This window comes from Chenopodium quinoa, unplaced genomic scaffold (assembly GCF_001683475.1).
Source record: "Chenopodium quinoa cultivar QQ74 unplaced genomic scaffold, ASM168347v1, whole genome shotgun sequence".
NCBI classification, from domain to species: domain Eukaryota; kingdom Viridiplantae; phylum Streptophyta; class Magnoliopsida; order Caryophyllales; family Amaranthaceae; genus Chenopodium; species Chenopodium quinoa.
In genome coordinates, this window is record NW_018742899.1 from 1054114 (window position 1) to 1072446 (window position 18333).

At 35.0% G+C, this 18333-nt stretch overlaps 1 protein-coding gene and 1 long non-coding RNA gene across 6 annotated transcripts; one reads left to right on the forward strand and one right to left on the reverse strand.

Annotated features, from left to right (window-relative positions):
* LOC110727074 (uncharacterized protein YtfP-like) lies at positions 1–9978 on the reverse strand. Of its 5 annotated transcripts, none has more exons than XM_021906612.1 (16): positions 9506–9978; positions 9304–9429; positions 6444–6503; positions 5969–6082; positions 5742–5829; positions 4462–4607; positions 4284–4385; positions 4004–4075; positions 3828–3927; positions 3669–3751; positions 3147–3224; positions 2970–3068; positions 2820–2870; positions 2674–2730; positions 2184–2225; positions 1–458 (listed from the first exon to the last, which is right to left on the reverse strand). In XM_021906612.1, exons 1-16 carry the CDS (start codon positions 9641–9643, stop codon positions 372–374), a joined length of 1443 nt encoding a protein of 480 aa, XP_021762304.1. In that variant the 5' UTR covers positions 9644–9978; the 3' UTR covers positions 1–371. The 5 variants fall into 5 exon arrangements, 2 of the variants coding, with proteins under 2 accessions (XP_021762304.1, XP_021762305.1); XR_002512460.1 differs by having other exon boundaries at positions 416–458; positions 2820–2857; XM_021906613.1 differs by lacking the exon at positions 1–458 and adding an exon at positions 478–610.
* Positions 9979–10115: 137 nt separating this feature from the next.
* Positions 10116–16495, forward strand: LOC110727075. The gene is made up of 3 exons (XR_002512463.1): positions 10116–10348; positions 12881–12966; positions 16036–16495. It is a non-coding gene; the product is annotated as an uncharacterized LOC110727075 (long non-coding RNA).
* Positions 16496–18333: the final 1838 nt, after the last annotated feature.

The window sequence follows — 18333 nt, forward strand, 5'->3', positions numbered from 1 at the left end:
GATTAATTTTGAACTTTATTTTATTTTTCATAATTATTAGTGGATTAATATCATTACTAATCCATAGTTAAAAATCATTAATCCATAGTCAAATTTTTCAGTTCAGCTCTAATTAGTTTAGTTTAATCCCAATCAGTTCAATTCAATTTAGTTATTTTCAGTAAATCAGAACAGGGCCTAATTCTATATCCCTTTTATTTCACAACAACCTACATACAACTTCTGAGGCCCATACATAATAGGTGGACAAACCCAAACGTCCTCAGTTTTAACTTTTGTGCATTATAGTTAGCATGCACATGACTTAGTTCCGGCTTAGAAATTAGAAGGCAGTTGTAGGCTTGTACCACTAGCTGCATAAAGGGACAATGTCATAATAATATCTGCACCTTAAGCGCTCTGTCTGCTGCTAAATCCCCAATGCTTGTACCAGCAATGTAGCCCCCCGTCCACGCATTCTGCAAAAGTTGTTATTCAATCTATAAGCATACAAGCCTTCATCCAAGTAACTGATGGAGGATACAGGGAGGTGAGGGAGCCTAAACAGAACAGCGGAGTACTTGCTAGAACTATGGTAATTTCCCAATTGCATGAACATCAATCAAACGGCCTTGCAACAGTAACAAAAAGAAATCAAAGAGTAAATTGTTGAAGATAACTTAGAAGTAGACCTTTGTATTGGACCTTCAAGATGCAAAACAATTAGGCAAAATGTTAAAGACAATGAACATCATATAGTGAAAACTGAAAAGAAAAAAGATTCAACTAACACCTATGACTGTATTCTCTCTTCAATTTATATTTATACTGACTTATCAGAACTTGAATCAACTAATCTAAACTAATATACTCTCTCCGTCCCATTATTTCGTGCCTGTATTCCTTTTTGGGTGTCACAAAATGTAGTGCCTGTTTTTAAATATAGCACATAATCTTAGTTTTAAAGGGCACAAGGCGCAAAAAGTCCTTGGAGCCTAGCTGCAAGGCGCGCGCCTTTTATAGGTGAGGCACACTTTATTCATATAGAAAAGAAATAATAATTTCTATTAAATAAGTGTAAAAATGAAATTATGAGAAAAGGTGAAAGGGCCATGTGATCAATAACAAGAGTTCTTCAAATCGAATTGTAGGATATGGGATTTCTCTCTCCACTAGAATTGAAGAAAACCTGCCCATAACAAAGTCTCATGGTATACTTTAGGAAAAATAAACTTACACAATAGCTATTGATGTTTTAAAACATAAAGCGCAAAATAAGGTGCAAAGGCGCAAGAAGCAGCCTAGAAAAAAGCGCAAAATAAGGCGCAAAGGCGCGCGCCGCGCCTTTTGTAGGTATTTGAGCCTCAAAGAGCTAAGGCGCCAACTCTCGAGCCTCACCGTGCCTTGCGCCTAGGCGCGCTTTTTATAACTTAGCACATAATCATAACTAACTTTTTATCTTTCCCATACAAAATACACATATACCCAAAAAATCATTACCTTTTCTCTTTTTCATACAATATTCACTACTTTTTTTATTATTCCCATACAATATTCTTTACTTTTTATCTTTCCAATTAAATATTCCCCTACTTTCACCATTCTCCTTAATTACCGTATCTTTTGAGAAATAGGCACGAAATTATGGGACGGAGGGAGTATAAGTATTTAAACTCATTTTCTCTAAACCTGTGTGTTTGAACTTAGACCTTAAAGTCTTTAAAATTAAGAAAAAAGAGATGCACGTGTCATTCCTACTTTTGTTACCAAAAGCCTGTTAATTATATTATCTCACAAAGTGACAAATGAAAAGGAAAACAGTAGTTATTTGGCTGAGGAAGTACTGCCTTTTACTCAAATAAATGAAAACCAACATATAGGGAAATATATAGGCATACATAACAAAGCTTAGAATAGGAAATTAGGAACAATGCATATTGCTAGAAACAAGAATTAAGCACATGCTTATCAACTAACCAAGTCACTAACCGGCCCTAAAAAGAAAAATCACAACTTCTATAAATATCAGAGACCAAGTTCCGGATAGTGACTTTTGGCAAAATGATATTGACTTGCAGGTTTTATACTTGGAATTGTTTGCTTAATCTTTATTAGGTTGATTAAGGGAGCATTGCTGGATAATTATACTAAGAATTTTCCACCAGAAAACGAAAGAGAAAGCAAAAAAGAATTAAGATGGATACCTGAAAATTAAATCCACCAGTTATCCCATCAACGTTCAATATCTGCAAAACATAAGAAATTTAGAACTCCTTAAAAATGCATCTGCCCCTGCCTTCAATGACCTCAAACCTCAACACACATTTCCACTTCTCTCAAAAAAAGATTGACCAAAACAATGGGTTACTAAATTTATCTACTTCTTTTCTGTGGTGTAGTGGCCAAGAGTCTCCACAATTACAGGGTGAACACCTGCAAGATCTTCTCATGTCCTGAACAAAATTCAAGAACAAAGAAGGGAAGCACTCTTCTAGTATGAATGCAGCAATATCAAACAACATAGGCCAAATTTACTTCAAGAAGCTACTAAGGAAATACAGCCAACTACTGAAACTGCAAAATGCAAACATAGAATGCCTTTTAAAGTTCATGCCATAAGGCCCATATACATAACTTCGGTTGTTTTTATGGTATGCCTGAGAAAATACATTACAAAGCATGATTATTAATTACCTCTCCTGCAAAAAATAAGTTGGAAAGTATTTTGCTCTCCATCGTCTTCAATGAAATCTTCAAAGGGAGATAGTGCAGGTTAAATTCAATATTATGAGATAGAAAGAAAATAACAGGGACGGAAATAAAGGGAGAAGTGAGAGTACCTCACTCAAGGGAATACCTCCAGCAGTGACAAATTCATCTTTAAATTGGCCCTTAAGAAAAAATCATGTCACAAATCTTGACAATTATAAATATACTAAAACAGAACTAATAATATTTAGAGAGGGCGAAGCAGGAGGGGGTGCTCATACCTTTCCTGTCACTTCAAATGGACACTGTTTTAGTAGGGAGGTAATAGCAAGCAACGCATCACTAGAAATGGAAGCCCACAAGATATCTTCAACTAAACCCTAGATAGAATGAAGTAGTTTAACAAACAAAAGTTAAAAAATATGTAATAGTGGTAGAACAAAAGAACTACTGTCTACCTCACGTTTGAGCAAATATCTCCAAAATCTCTTGACAAGATTAAACTCCGAAGGGCTTGAATTGACCACTTTTTGCTTCTGAATATATCAACATTTCAACAGAACAATAAAGTTATGCTCATAGAAATAGCAAAGTGTATATAACAAAGTGGTCAAATCACTCAATATTATGAGCCATCACCAGTAAACAATAATTAAGAATATTAAATTGCCTGTATGCCAAATAAACACCACATTTGTAAACAGCATCATGAAATAGCTTTCTACAGTATTAGAGGAAATAGATTCAGGACTACAGTCATGTTTTCTTTTACCTTAATAACACCAAGTAGTATTTTAAGTCAAATTGTATATTTTATTTCATTTCTAGGGCAAGTATATCATGTTCTGATGCTCCCTTCCTCCCTATCTTATTTTTGGGGTAGAAAGGGTACCTATTCAACTTAGGCAGATCACGAATCAAAATTAACAACAGCAGGAGATCGCTATCCTAATGAAGCTCTAAGAAGGAAAATTACTTACTGCAAAATTCTTCTTCTGCTTTAAGAGGATTGACTTCACTTCTTCTATATGAAGGTCCGGTGCAAAGTCCAAGATAAGTGTCCCTGGATACATAAGATTATGTCAGACACAGATAATGTAGTCAGAGTGTGCAAGCAGACTGTTCAAAGGTATTATTACCTTTGTAATTTGAGCTGTATAGATCACGAGCTGACCAGGCAGACAACCGAAGAATTGCAGGACCACTGAGCCCCCAGTGAGTAACAAGCATTGGTCCAACCTACAATCAACAAGATGAGTTAGTTTATATGTATTAAGAATATTGAAGGACATCACCATAATATTGTCATGCATGCCTGTGTAAGCTGTGGTATATTTCGTCGGCGGTTATCCAGTTTCAATCTTGCTTTTACCTTGGAGAAAGCAACCTAAACATCCACAAGACAGACAAACAGACACAAGAGTGTTATTTAATTTGTAGAATATTAATGTAGGGAAGGTTTCTAAGAAACATAATACAAAAAAGTGACTGATGGTGACATATAAGTATATAACAGCATCACTAAAACAGGTTAAGTCATATGAGTAGCTGAAAATGGTTGTAAATCAAAAAGGAGGATGGTGGAGATATCATACACCCGATAGTTCAGCCAAATTAGAGTCTTTGATCTTGAAGGTGAAGAGACTAGGGACAGGATCTATAATCGTATGGCCAAGCTGACCTGCAAGACCATAACCCTGTGAAAAATTGTAGTAACATTGCATAATTATAATATCAGGTTCATGAAAAGTACAATCTTAAAGCTCAAACAACCTGCTTGCTACTTCCAGTGGCAATTAACAGATAATCAGCTTCAACAAGATCAGCGGTTGGAGAAGTATGCATCTTAATCCCAAGATCAAACTTCCCAGTAGCTTTGCTAGTCGCAGTAGTCACAGTTTTTCCTGTCTGCACCGACACTGCAAAGAGTGAAGCATTAACACAATTTGCAGTACATCAAAAGCATTTAGTGTTATGGAGAAACTCAAAGGTTGCACTCAGACTATGTAAACAACATGAAGAATAGATGAAGGAAAGGACTGTTGTTTTGTGAATCATAGAGTATACTGAAAGAAGATGATACTTGCAATATTTTATCCAGGTTTTTCGGACACTCAACCTTAAGGAAAGGCAAAGAAGAACTAACCACTGAGGAACACACCTTAAGGTGTCAAGAATGAACCTTCCCATTACACTTTTAGCTGAGAATCAAATAACAACCAAATGCTAAATTACTGATCAAGTGATCGTCATCGTACCCAAATTGCCATCTCAAAATTCTAAAGCATTTCAAGTCTTCTATATCAGCAAACGAATCATAAGTGACTTCCCAAATCTTAGTAGTTCTACTACAATGCCACAGAGTAATTTCATAGTTATTTAGTCATTTGACATTATTTAAGTTTTTTCTAGAGAATTGATCAACAGAGTAAGCTTTACATCTCACGTGAGAAAACAGTACTCCCTCTGTCTATCTTAAAGCTTCATTTCTCACAAAATTCTTGTCCCAACAAAACAAAATAAAAACACATTTTCATTTTTGTAGGGTCCATAACCACTACTTTTTCTATACACTTTTAATCAACCGAACCCCTCTAACCCCTTACTTTTTCTCAAGAAGGAAAGGCGATTCCATCCCACAATAAACTGTTCTCCCTACCTTCATATTCAACTTTAATCAACTATACCCTACCAAAATACCTCTCCTAGAAGTCTAAAACTATGCTCCTAGGAAAAAAAGGGCTTTTATTTAGGGATGACGGAGTGAAAAATTTGAGGTATCAGCATACAATATTCTATAAATTCCCAATATACATGTAATTATGAGTAGGAGACAGGGGTAAAAATGCACTCTTTCTCCAACCATGCTCTGAGAATCTGAGACAAGTCAGACAAATGAATAGAAATACAAACCACTGCTTTCTTGAATTTTTTTATACATGGTGCACCTACTCTTTAAACATGTATCACTGCACCGTTTCAAAGTTCTTTTACATAAACTATTACAAAATTGATAACAACAATATAATGGCATAAGGCAAGTTGATAAATACCTCCTGTTTTTCTAGCTTCAGTCATTAGGCAATCAATAATTGAAGATGAGCTATTGCTGACCGGAAATACCCGACCATCACTTTCCGTCTGATAGTAATACAAATGTAAAAGGTTTCAGTACCGTACATATGCATAGAAAGACCACAGAATAACAATACATTACTTTTGTGATAGAAGACAAAAAAGATGAAGAAAGAACAACGAAGGGTTTAGAAATATAGATGACCTTGAGTTTGACTCCACGACTAGTAAACCAGGACATAGTATCAAGTGGACTATGCATGCTAAAGAAAGATCCCTTTAACTCTTTGTTTCCCCTAGGGTAATGTTCCGCCATAATCTGCAAGAAATATTAGTGATCAACGACGATGAAATGAAGCCTATAAAAATAATTTTAATAAGTATTAGCAAGAAGATTGAATGCCCATTATTTTTCATAAACTACACATAATTATTGTAGATTTTTTGGTAGTAGTAGTAGCAGTAGTAGTAATTTCAATGGTAGTGCAAATGAATACAATTCAAATATTATTTCATAATTTTAGTACAAATTACATCTATCCTTTTTGAAAGAAGCCGCTACGAAAGCATGGTGAGACACTACAAACTTTAAGAATATCATTATTTGCTTGGGTGAAATTGAGGATGAGATTTACCGCAAGTAGGATACCATAATGCCAAAGCTCTTATGCTGCACTTACCACATTGTCAGGGCAATGTCCATTGGTCACATTGCATCTACCTCCTCCAGATATTTTTACCTGCATCATGCATAGATTACATAAACCCAGATCAACATCACTAATTCACCGTAGACAAGAAATAAAAATTTCTAAAATTAAAAAAAGATTAGAGACATTTTATGTTGAGAGAGAAAGGAAAGAAATATTGAAAACTGCTCAGATATATTAAGAAGGTAGCATTATATTCTCAATGAACTAATTCAAAAAATCAATTTCGGCAAAGTAGTGATGAACGCCAGCTATTAGCTTTTGGGGTAGTGTTTCACAAAAGCTACCTGAAGATACATAATCCCCAATTATAGCACCCTATGTCGGTATGTCCCTATGATTGGACATTGCAAGTGATCTGAAAAATAGACCGGAAGATTGCCTAAAACCCATTCATGATCAGAAAGAAAATAATCCCACAACTTTAGCTAGCCCAAATACAATCAGGTCCACAAGCCCTTTAGTTAACATATAACCAGAAATATTACCAAAAGGATAATTTTTTTTGTTAAAAAAAAAAAAAAAAAAAAAAAAATCAGCTGGGCACCTAGCTCCAGTGCAAGCTCAAAGCACTGGCAGGATCTACAGAGCCCCCTCAAGGCAGTCACTGAAATGCCTTTGTAGTGCTGGTCTAAGCTTATTTCAATGGCCAGAATCCAGATCATTTTCTAATTTTAATTTATTTACAGGGGTCAATCTATGGTCATGTGGCTTGATTTCCAAAACAAAAAAGCTCTATGCTCTCATAATACCCAGATCACTTCATAAATCATTTACTGTGCTCAGACAATTTCGAGTTCCATTCAAAAGTTTGAGATTTCACCTAAGGACTCTAGACAGGAAAGGTATTACTTATAAGGGTCATCAGTATTTATTTCCAGAAGTAAAATTGTTCTTTCATTTCTAAATTGTTATTGAGCAACCTAAATTTCATGATGCAAGGTGTTACTGATATCATGCTTGTATTACTACGTAAATTTACTGTATATTGGCTTGTAATGTCATTGCTTGGAGTTATGATACATTGTCACCTTTTTTTTTAAAATGCTAATTATGATCTATTTTAATGTTATCGTGCATAAGAAGATGATTATGAAGATATGAACAAACAGTTAGATACCGTGCAATTTGGATTACTTAACTCAAATCGTCACCATGTATTAGTCATATGTGTGTTTGTATGCTATTTCATAGCTAATTTCACCTATTTCATAACTAATTTAACTTGTCCAAAGATAATCGAGTAGAGGCCAACATGGAATTACGGCTCTTGGTCAAATCTATACCTTCATTCTCGAATCCAAATTGGTTCAAGATCATATCGAGTTATAATTCTCTTAGATCAAGATGCTTTTCGGATTAGCACTTATTAGTCCCTTTAGCTGTCTCGTTCACAAAATCCATCAATAGTTTAGAATTCTTTTAAGTACTTGCTAGGGACTCTACTTTTTCCCTATCGTATCCCTGATCAAGCAAGCTAATTTATAACTTCTAAAATTGTCATTCATATGCACGTTTACAATGATAGGCTAGCAATTTTATCACTACACAACCCAAACTACTACTTAAGGTAATGTTTCACAAATTCTATTATAACTAATTTCCAAATAATTAAATGGATTAAAATCCTACTTTGACAACTAACCTCTAAGGCTCTAATAACTGAGACTTATCGACTAACATGTAAGAAAATAGCTAAGGGCTACAGTCTACAAACACTACAACTAGTTATTCCTAATTATGTTGGGGAATAACAGATAAACACAATATCGGGAGAAAAAATAATATATAGAACTACAAAAACTACATACAAGATTTTTACGTGAAAGAGCCCACCTCGAACATTTAGGAAAAAACCCTGGTCCAAGACGAAAACAGTTTTACTAGCAAATAATTTCGAGAGTACAATGATCACCACCACAACTACAATATCCAATACAATGTATTTTAGGATGGTCTACATTAAGTACCCTTAACATTGGTACTTATACAAAACCTAAAAATACCCCTCTCACTAATATCATATTTGTCTCTTCTTCATTTCTTCCCTTCCATTTATGACACTCCTCCTCTCTTGGTTCTTCAACAACTCATCAATCTTCTCATGTACAACAAGTAACCAAGTCAATACTTGAAAGAACTTGTTCCCCCAAACTAAAACTAGACACATCAAGTCTAAAGTCTTCCTTCCATTATATGACTTCAACCAACTTAGATTTTAGTGTCCACACCTTCCTTCCATTAGATGCTCATTGTACTCCCGAAATTATTGTTAAAGTTATTTTTGTCCTTGGAGATTGGGGCCATAGTTTTTCCCCTTATTGTTGATGTGAGGTTTTCCACGTAAAAATCTTATGTGTTGTTTTTGTAGTTCCATATTTTATTATTCTTCCCAACAAATTACCCTTAGACCATCGAAATTACTCAAGCAAAGCAGAGGAACATTACGGAGCTTCTCAAGAGAAAGTACTCACTCCATTCCTACTTGTTCTTCCTAAAAGAAATGTCTCAATTACAAAGCCCATCTTTAACTATTTATTCTCACCTGTACAAACTAATCCAACAACATATTACACAGTAGCATTTGATTGTTATATATTAGTAAGAAAATGTGATCAAAGTTGATGCATGAATAGTCTAAAGTCAAATTGTTACAAATATTCATGGACTAAGAGATTATAATGAAAAAGGAATACCCTTAGAAATTCCAAATTAATTACTGTAAATCAATTCCTTTTGCAAACATGTATAGCATTCAGACAAAACCCAGAAAGTTTATCAGCAAAACAAGCTCATGCAAAAAAGGAAAGGGAGTTAAAAGTGGTGGTACCTTAGATAATGGCTGCCCTTTCTCAATGACAATAACATTGAGTTTGGGTGCGACAGTTTTTGCCCAAATTGCGCCATAAATTCCGGCAGCTCCGCCACCAACCACCACCAATAGTTCTTGATTACACTGCCCAAATTTGAAAAACATACACATAAAACAGGATAAAATTGTAATTTGCGAAGGAGATAGAAAAAGGTGATACCTTTGGATTGGGAAATTGGGCAAAGATTATTGGGAAATTTAATTTTCTGGAATTTTTGTTTGAATTATTGGTAAAGGGTACTGGAAAATTGCAGTTTCGATGAAGGAAGCTGGATTCAAGAGCTAAGTTTAAGGTCATGGGTGTCTACTAGTTATGGGTGTGGAGTGCAGAGGTTCTTCAGGTTTACTGTAGTTTGCCAATTTTTCTGCAAGACAACAAGATAAAATGGTGGAGAGGTGGGACCGTGGGAGATATTAAGAGAGGGCTCAATTTTGTTTTTTTTTTTTTTTTTTTTTTAATTTTATTTTTCACATAGTTAGGAACTTAGAATTCAAGTTAACTCTTTTAGAGCTTTCACTATGGTTAGCTATTAGGCCTGTACAAAAGTATTTGAAAATCCGAAAATACAATTTACAATCGATCCAATTTTAAGATATTTGATCCGAGTTTTCATTTCGGATCGAATGTCGAATACGGATTTGGATACTGATTTTCAAATTTTCGGATATCCGAAATTAAAAGGGTAAATATTGAAATTAGATATATTTTTTTTAAAAAAAATTGAATATTCCTTAACAAATCAACAAAAACACATTACTCACTTACTTTCAATCTCTCACTAATAAGTAAAAACACTAAATTCCTCCCTCTCTCTATGTTCAACCGCCACCTCACCCTTCATAGGCTCATAGCCACCGGCCACCGTTCACGGCGTTCAAGCCCTCACACTCTCACGACTCAGATCTCCTTATACGCCCAGCCAACCTTAATTTTATTTTTCATTTTCGATCTTCTACTCGCATTAGCTCGGCAAATCGCCATTCTTTTCGACCTTAATCTCAGGTATGTATGTCGATTTCATTGTTTTGATGTTTTTGTTGGTTTGCTTGTTAATTTGGATGTTAATATAGTGATTATATTATGTCTTATTTGTTGTGAATTTCGTTCTATATGTTGGAAATTTCGATTTTTTTGTTGGATTTTCGATCTAATAGTATTTGTTGGGAATTTCGATTTTTTATCTGATTTTTTTTTTCTTTTTTTATCTATTTGTGTTAATTTTCGATCAAATTTTTGTTTCTACTAGTTTATTTGTCATCTCAGATTTGCTACTTTGATAGTTTCCCTTCCCTGACCAAAATTTTTATTGCTTATTTTCTGAATTTCGTTATTATTTTTTTGTTGCTTATATTTTCTAGCAACTTGGCAAGAGTACTTATTCACTTATTGTAGGTTTCCGGTTTTGATGACTAGGGGTGGTTAATGGACAGGGCTGCCCATTGATAATAGGGTCGGGCCAAAATTTTAGTGGACAGGGTCACTAAAGCGCTTTATTTTATAGGGTCTTGACCCAATGTGTGTCTCTAGAAATGTGTTTTGTTGAACCCATTTGAAAAAATTTGAATTTGATTTGAATGTTGATATAAGGTTGTTAGGCTTGTTTGCCTTATGGCCTAAATTTCGACATCTTGTTGCGAAGCAGAATATTGATTTACCAAATTCCATTCTAGACTTTGGCTATATGTGAACATTGTTTGCGAATCTTATGAACCCGTTCGGAACTTTGGATATTTTAATCCAGGTTGAATTAGTGGATTTCAACTGAAAATATATGTCACCTACATAAAGACTATCATTTATGTCAATGTTTACGCAACGCCTGCCCAAGATGGCAGTGGATCTAGTGGCAGTGTTTTAGGTGGGGGCGGGGTGACCGGTGAGGTGTACACACTTACCTCAGTTACCTGTGCAATGACAGAGATTTTATTACATTTAACAATTTGATTGGTAATGCAACAATTTGCTGCTGCACAATTGATTTTCTGGTAATTATCAATTTGATCGTGAATGGCGAGTCGCGTGTTTTATGATCGTTAGTCGCACTGATATACCCATTTATGAAGCTGAATTGGGTTCTGCATTGAAAGTATGTCTCTTAATTTTGACCATTATTCGTTGCTAAGTATTTTCATTTTAGTTCAGCAAATTCGTTAGTTTTTTATTTGGGGAGAATTTTCATTCTTGAACTCAAAATGCTAGAACATTGTGTTATTTGTTCTCTATTATTGCTATTGTGTGTAATTTATAACAATTTATTGTATGGTAAAAAAATATCTATTTGCAATTTAGAAGTAAGGTGAATCAGTCAAGTATTTGGACTAATATTTAAAATTGTTGGGTTTAATGTTTCGGTCTGCACAAGTTCTGATGAAATCAAATTTCCAGTAGAAATTTAGTGACATGGATTGCGTCCTTTTCATGTTTGTCTTGGTACAGAATAGATGATTATGAGATTCGCAACCGAGATGTCGGTATTTATGGCAAAACATAAACTTAGAAGATAGAGTTTCATATACGGAGCTTGTCGATATGACACATTTTGTTATGTTTTGACTAGATAAATCAGTGTTAATATACATTATCTTTGTGTATATTGAAAATGGTTGATTGCAATTAGTTTTTCACTCAGGCTGAATTTTAATCATGCTATTGTATAGAATGATGTGCTTCTTGAGGATGTTGTTTTGTGGTGCTGCTTTTAACATTTTTCTTCTTTGGGGAACAACCATGCCAACTAGTAGATAGAAGAGAAAGTGAGAGAAGTGCAGAAGGCATGTGTACTTTTACAGCGTGTTTGGATAAAGAAAGGGGAAGGAAAAGAAGGGAGGGGAAGGGAGGGGAGGGAAGAATTATGAGTTTTCCTTTTAAATCTCTCCATTGTTTGAGAGATCAATTTCTTACGATTCAATCCCTCCATTTCTTTTTCCTTCAATTCCCTTCCTCCCTCATTTGTTATTGAAATAGAAGATACTCCACCCCTCCATTTCCCTTCCCTTCCTTTTCCTCCATCTCCTTCAATCCAAACACACTGTTAAAGAAGCTATGAACGACAAGGCTAGCTTTTGTTCTTTATATGGCTATATTTGTGATTGCAATTACAATTATATTATTCCTGGAAATTGATTTGAATCCTTGATATAAGTTGTTTGCTTTGCATGGGGGTTTGGATGAACTAAAGAAAATTTAATACAATGGGGCAAGTGGAAACACTATTATGGGCAGTAGCTTCGAGTCCATGTTTAGAACAAGATGTGCATATATCTATGGGATCACTTTGACTTAGGGTTTTCTGTGAGTTAGGGACCAACTTATCCTGGGCTAAGAAGGGTTAGGATTTCTGGAGTACCTTGATTTAGAGATTTGAAACACATGGTTAATTTGTCAACTAGTAGTGATCCTGTTGAAGCAAACTTGCTGTCACCTTTGTCCATAGAGTCTTTACTTATTTAGCATCTATGTTGTTTTTGACTTATTCATCTATTGATGCTTGATGTTACTGGTTATATAATATTGCCATCTTACTCTAATTTTCAGAAGGAAGATGCTGCACAGCAGCACCAGTTTATTCTACATGCATCTCTAGACATAGTCCAGGACCTTGCATGGACTTCCAGTGCTATGTAAGCGTCTATAATTTTAGTTTCACAGTTTTAATCTTTCATCCCAAGCGGTTGTGGCTATATGTTTTTGTTTTGATATATATATTGTTTCTTTGCTTTTTAGTTCCCTTGCTAAAACAACCTATAGAGACAACATGTAATAATGCCAAGTGAACAAAACCTAAGTTGGTTTAGAATTTCAAGAGATTAAGCTGTTGATAATCTTTTTTACCATTTTCTTCATTGTAATCGTTTTATATTGTAATTCTTAATTTGCTTTGTGGGATAGTATGTTGTGAACTTGTGATTGTAGAATCATCTAGAAATAATATTTACTGACATTCCTATGGTTCTTTGCTTCACGACGCATAAAAGTATGATTATATTTTTTTTTTATTTTTCTTGTGAATCATGATTCCTAGAATATACTTGTTTTCCTTGCTTCTAATTACGTAATTCAATGTAACTGCCATCTAACATCTCCTTTAACTAAATGTTGTTTGAGGAATCTTGATAATCCTTTGTTATTTATTACTCCCCGATTATTTAAAAGTTGGTAACTCTTAGAAAGTGCAAAAAAATATAAAAATAAATAAATAAAAAGATGAACAACTCAGATATGCAATACTTTTGTTCAGCACCCAAGCAATACTTCCTCCATTTTTTTTTTACTTGCAACAGTCTAATTCCCAATTCTCTATTTCAATCACAAATATCTTTATTTTCCAATAAAGTAAAAATTATAAATATTTGTCAATATGAAATCATAAATCAAGGTGAACCTAACAAGATTTAACATGACTATGTTCTTCCTTAAATATAAATCATCAAATCTAATCAAAGTAGAGTATGTAAATAGTGTATTAGTCAATGTGTTCCAAGTAAAAAGAAAACGGAGGATGTATTAGTTTGATTTTGGACGTCTAAAGTGTATAGGGTGGAGGGAATATCAAATAGAGTGGTGTGGTTTACATGTATGTTTTCGCATGTGCGCTTTTTTTTTTAGCAGTTCTTAAATTAATATAAACAGCTCTAATGTCATTGGGATTAGTATAGTTCTAGAATCAGCCACAAGCTTCCTCTTTGGTTAATTGGTTAAGTGTTCTACTATTGCTGATTCAAAGCTCTTTTAGGTGTGAATCCTAGCTTACCTCTTTTGGGTGTTTTTTCTGTCCTTATGTTCCTATGTGGTTTATTTGCTGTAGTCAGCTTAATTTTCTTTGGATATTGGGGAAGTTGCCTGCGTCACAGTCTGAAATCTGAATGTGAGGTTCTGTATGACTTAGTCTTATACTCTTTAAAGATCCTATAGGGGTGAATTCTTTCTGTATGTTCCTGTGTGATTCATTTGCTATAGTCAACATATTGTTTTCCCAGTTGTTAGAAGTACACTGTAAAAGGATTATTTTCTTGAAGTATACTGGATAAGCTAGAGTAGATGGTGGTGCTTTCTCTGGGTTTTGGGGAAGTAGCCTCTGCGTCACACAGTCCAAGTATAAGGTTGGATTCTAATACTATGGATACAAGAAAGCTTATATGATGATTTCCGATTGAGATTGTATGATTAAGACTAAAATGGTTGGCTTCTGGAAAATTGGTGTTTAAAATGACCTCTTATATGGGTGAGCTAGTGACACTTCTGTTTGTAGCCTATCACCTGTTGGGTAGTACATTTGATAGAAAGATAACTGGATACTTACTTTGGGAAATGCTTCTTGTACTAGCCACTTAGAGCATCTTTGGTAAGAGCTGTTTTGGGTTAGAAACGGATTCCATTAAATCATTACCGTTACCAAATGCTTGGTTGGAAGGTTTGGGTAACAATTGCCGTTACATAGGAGTAATGGTTTTCACCTATTTGTTACCTCTAGAAAACCTAAGGTAACAATTATCCTTTCCCTCAAATAAAAAGAAAGGAAGTTATGTTTAATTGATTTCTTTCCATGGTTAAATTAAACAAAAGAAAAGGTAAGTGTTAAATGATTCCTTTCCTCTCTCTTATTTGTTTCCGTTCTACTCCATTTCCAATATTTATACCAAACACTCCCTTAGTTTCATAAGTCTCCCCCTCCACAAACTTCTATGGTAAAAATTTCAAAGGTTAGAACGATTAATCTTTTGTTTTTGAAAGACCATGGACAAGAAAGTAATATATTTTCCATGTATCCTTGTTTGGTTTCCTTATAGTATTACCACAGCATAATGGCTCATGAGGCCAGAAGGGGGTTTAGTGTGAATACTTCAATCCCTTTTCTCAACACATTGGACTGGGTCCAGCAAATGTATGTTTTATGTGAGATGAAAACCTGAAAACACGTGCTTACTTATTTGTGGAACAGATCCTTGGAACAAAAAAGGGCCGTTTGGAATTTCTGAGAAGCCTTTTTTCTCACAAGTATTTTTGGCTATGAGTGCGAACTAAAATATAAATATATATAAATAAAGGCTTAATCTTTATATATCTGAATCATATTTGGCTCAAGAGAGAGATGGGTGCAATCTTTTGTACTCTGTTTAAGTGTATCCATTTTTAGGGAATAGCTTCGACTAATTTATTGTGATTGCTGGTGTGCATGTTCTCAAGACTCAAGCATGTACTTTACAAATTCTTAGTTTGTTAGATGAAGAGGCCTTGGGGAAGGCAGGAATCAGATCTCCTGGTTTACTTTATAACTTCTATGCTATATTATTAGTCTTTGATTTACTTTGTCATGCAATCTGGAAAAAAAAACAAAAAAAAAGATCAAGCTGCTTAATGCTACATGCAACTTTGTGTTATTACCACATAGTAGTTCGTTATTCTAGTAGCACTTCTATATTAGCCTTCTCATCTGCTAGTTTCATTTTCAGTTATAACTTCCAAATTTCCTCAATCCCACCTCTGATTTTTTTTATTTTTCAATTGTTACAGCAGAAACAATCAATGTTATGTTCTTATGTTGCTAAACACACAATCTCTTTGTTATCATAATTTATCTTCAAATTATGTTAAATGTGACTACAGAGAGTTATCATGGTTCTGTAGTTAGTGATTGATGTATGGTTTGACTCATCCCTGATTTTGTTGACCTGATGACTTTTAATGTTCAGATTCTTCTAAACCCCCTTTATCTTCCTGGCTCGCGCATTGCATCATCACATTTTGATACAAAAGTCCGAGCCCTAGCCAGAAAATATCTGTGAAGCGGAAGTTGAATGCAAAATGAGCAGATGCTGCTATTGGATGAGACAAACAGTTTTCTTCTCAAGCTTTCTTTGGCTGACATTTCAGTTTGAAGTCAGGTTATAAAACATTCTAGTTTATACCAGGTCCTGTTATGGTGTAATGATGTATTGCCCTTTTTTTTTTTCTTAAAATGTTAAAAAGTAAAACTGTTTAGCCATCCTTGTAATTTTGGCATCTTTGATATAATTGTCTTTTGCAACACAAAATAAGGTTGTCTTAGGTTTGTAGAATGACTTCCATTGTTGATCTAAGGTTTTGACCGAAACATACATGTTAATTTTCAAAAGAAGAAAGATTGGTGAGCATTCCTTTCTCATTCCTCCATATCACTTGCAAGAACAATTTGTATCAATTCTGAAATATGGTTCATTGAAAGTAATTAATATTAAAATTGAACGTAAATTATGCACACTTGCCATCTTAGAAATTGGTCTGTGCTAATATACCAACAACATGCCAGCTAATGAATGCTACAAATATGACAATTTTCATTTCACTGATGATAGAGCAAAAGATGATTACTTTTTTTTTTTTTTATAAACCCTAACACACAAAAACACCCTAAACAAAAACAAATAACTTAACTAACAAAAACTAACAACTCTACCAGAGGGACACTCCACCATAGGGAGACGAACAAACTTTTACAATACTACTTGTGTAGTTTATTGAAACCTAAATTGCAAAACGAAAGAAAATAGGAAAATGGTCGAAAATAGTCTAAACCCGAAGAAATTAAATTATTTTCGGTCTAAACGGCTACAAATTTAGAAACACTAAAAGAGAGGAAGAGAGAGACGGAGAGGAGGAAGAGAGAAAAATTTGATAATAATTTTAAAACTAATATACTACCTCCGTTAAATGTTATGTGCAACTTTTGTCATTTTGGGATGATCGGGGTTATGTGCAACTCTCTGTTTTCTTTCTATTTTTAGTAAACAAAAACCCTGGAAATTACATATTTACCCTTACTTAAAAATTTTGATTTTCTTAATTTTACCCTTATCTTACTTTAATCACAATAACCTTTTTAATCTAATATAAAATCATTAACCTAATTCTACCCACCCCATTTACTCATCTCTTCTACCCACTACCCATTCATCTCTTTCTTCAACCTCTCTTCATCTCTGTCACCCCCTTCATCTCTTTCACCTTCACCCTCTTTATCTCTTTCAACCTCTTCATCCCTCCTCCCTCACGAGTCACGACCACCGCCCCTCCCACCACCATTCTCTCTCCTCCTTCACGACCACCTTCCATCCCACCACCGTCTTTCTCCTCCCTATGACCACGACCCTTAGCTCCCACCACCACGAACAGTGTTGTCTCTCTCTTCGAATTTTCAGCCGGATCTGCTTTAGGCTTGGAACTTGGTTTTTGAATTTCAGTCGGATCGATGATGTGCTTTCTCTCTCTTCGAGCGTTGGATGATGTGCGATTAACGATCCATATCATTTTTTTCGTTTTTTTTTTCTAGATCTGCTTATTGTTGATTAACGATCCATATCGTTTTTTTTCGATTTTTGTACTTTTTTCGTATTTTTTTGTGGGTGATTTATGTTCGAATTTTCTGGGTTTTTTTTTTCGATTTTCTGGGTTTTGATTTCGATTTTCTGGATTTTGATTTCGATGTTCTGAGTTTTGATTTTCTAGGTTTTGATTTTGTATTTCTGGGTTTTGATTTTGATTTTCTGGGTTTTGATTTCGATTTCTGGGTTTTGATTTTCAAGGTTTTGATTTCGATTTTCTGGGTATTGATTTCGATTTTCTGAGTTGCTGTTCTTCGTCTGATTTTCTAGGTTTCTACGGTGGTGGGTGGGTATAGGGGGTGGGTGGCGTGGTGGGTGGGTTAGGATTAATAGGTTTTCTACGGTGGTGGGTGGGTTTGGGTACTTGGGTGGTGGGGTGGTCTGAGTTAGGGTTGGGTCTTGGTGGCGTGGGTGGTGGGTTTGGTGGCGTGGGTGGTGGGTTTGGTGGCGTGGGTGGTGGGGTGGTCTGGGTTAGAGGTGGGTCTAGGTGGTGGGGTGGTCTGGGTTAGAGGTTTGGGTGGTGGGGTGGTCTGGGTTGGAGGTGGGTCTGGGTGGTGGGGTGATCTGGGTTGGAGGTGGTTAGGGCTGATGGTGGTTGTGGTTTCGTGGGGTTGGTAGTGGTGGTGGTGA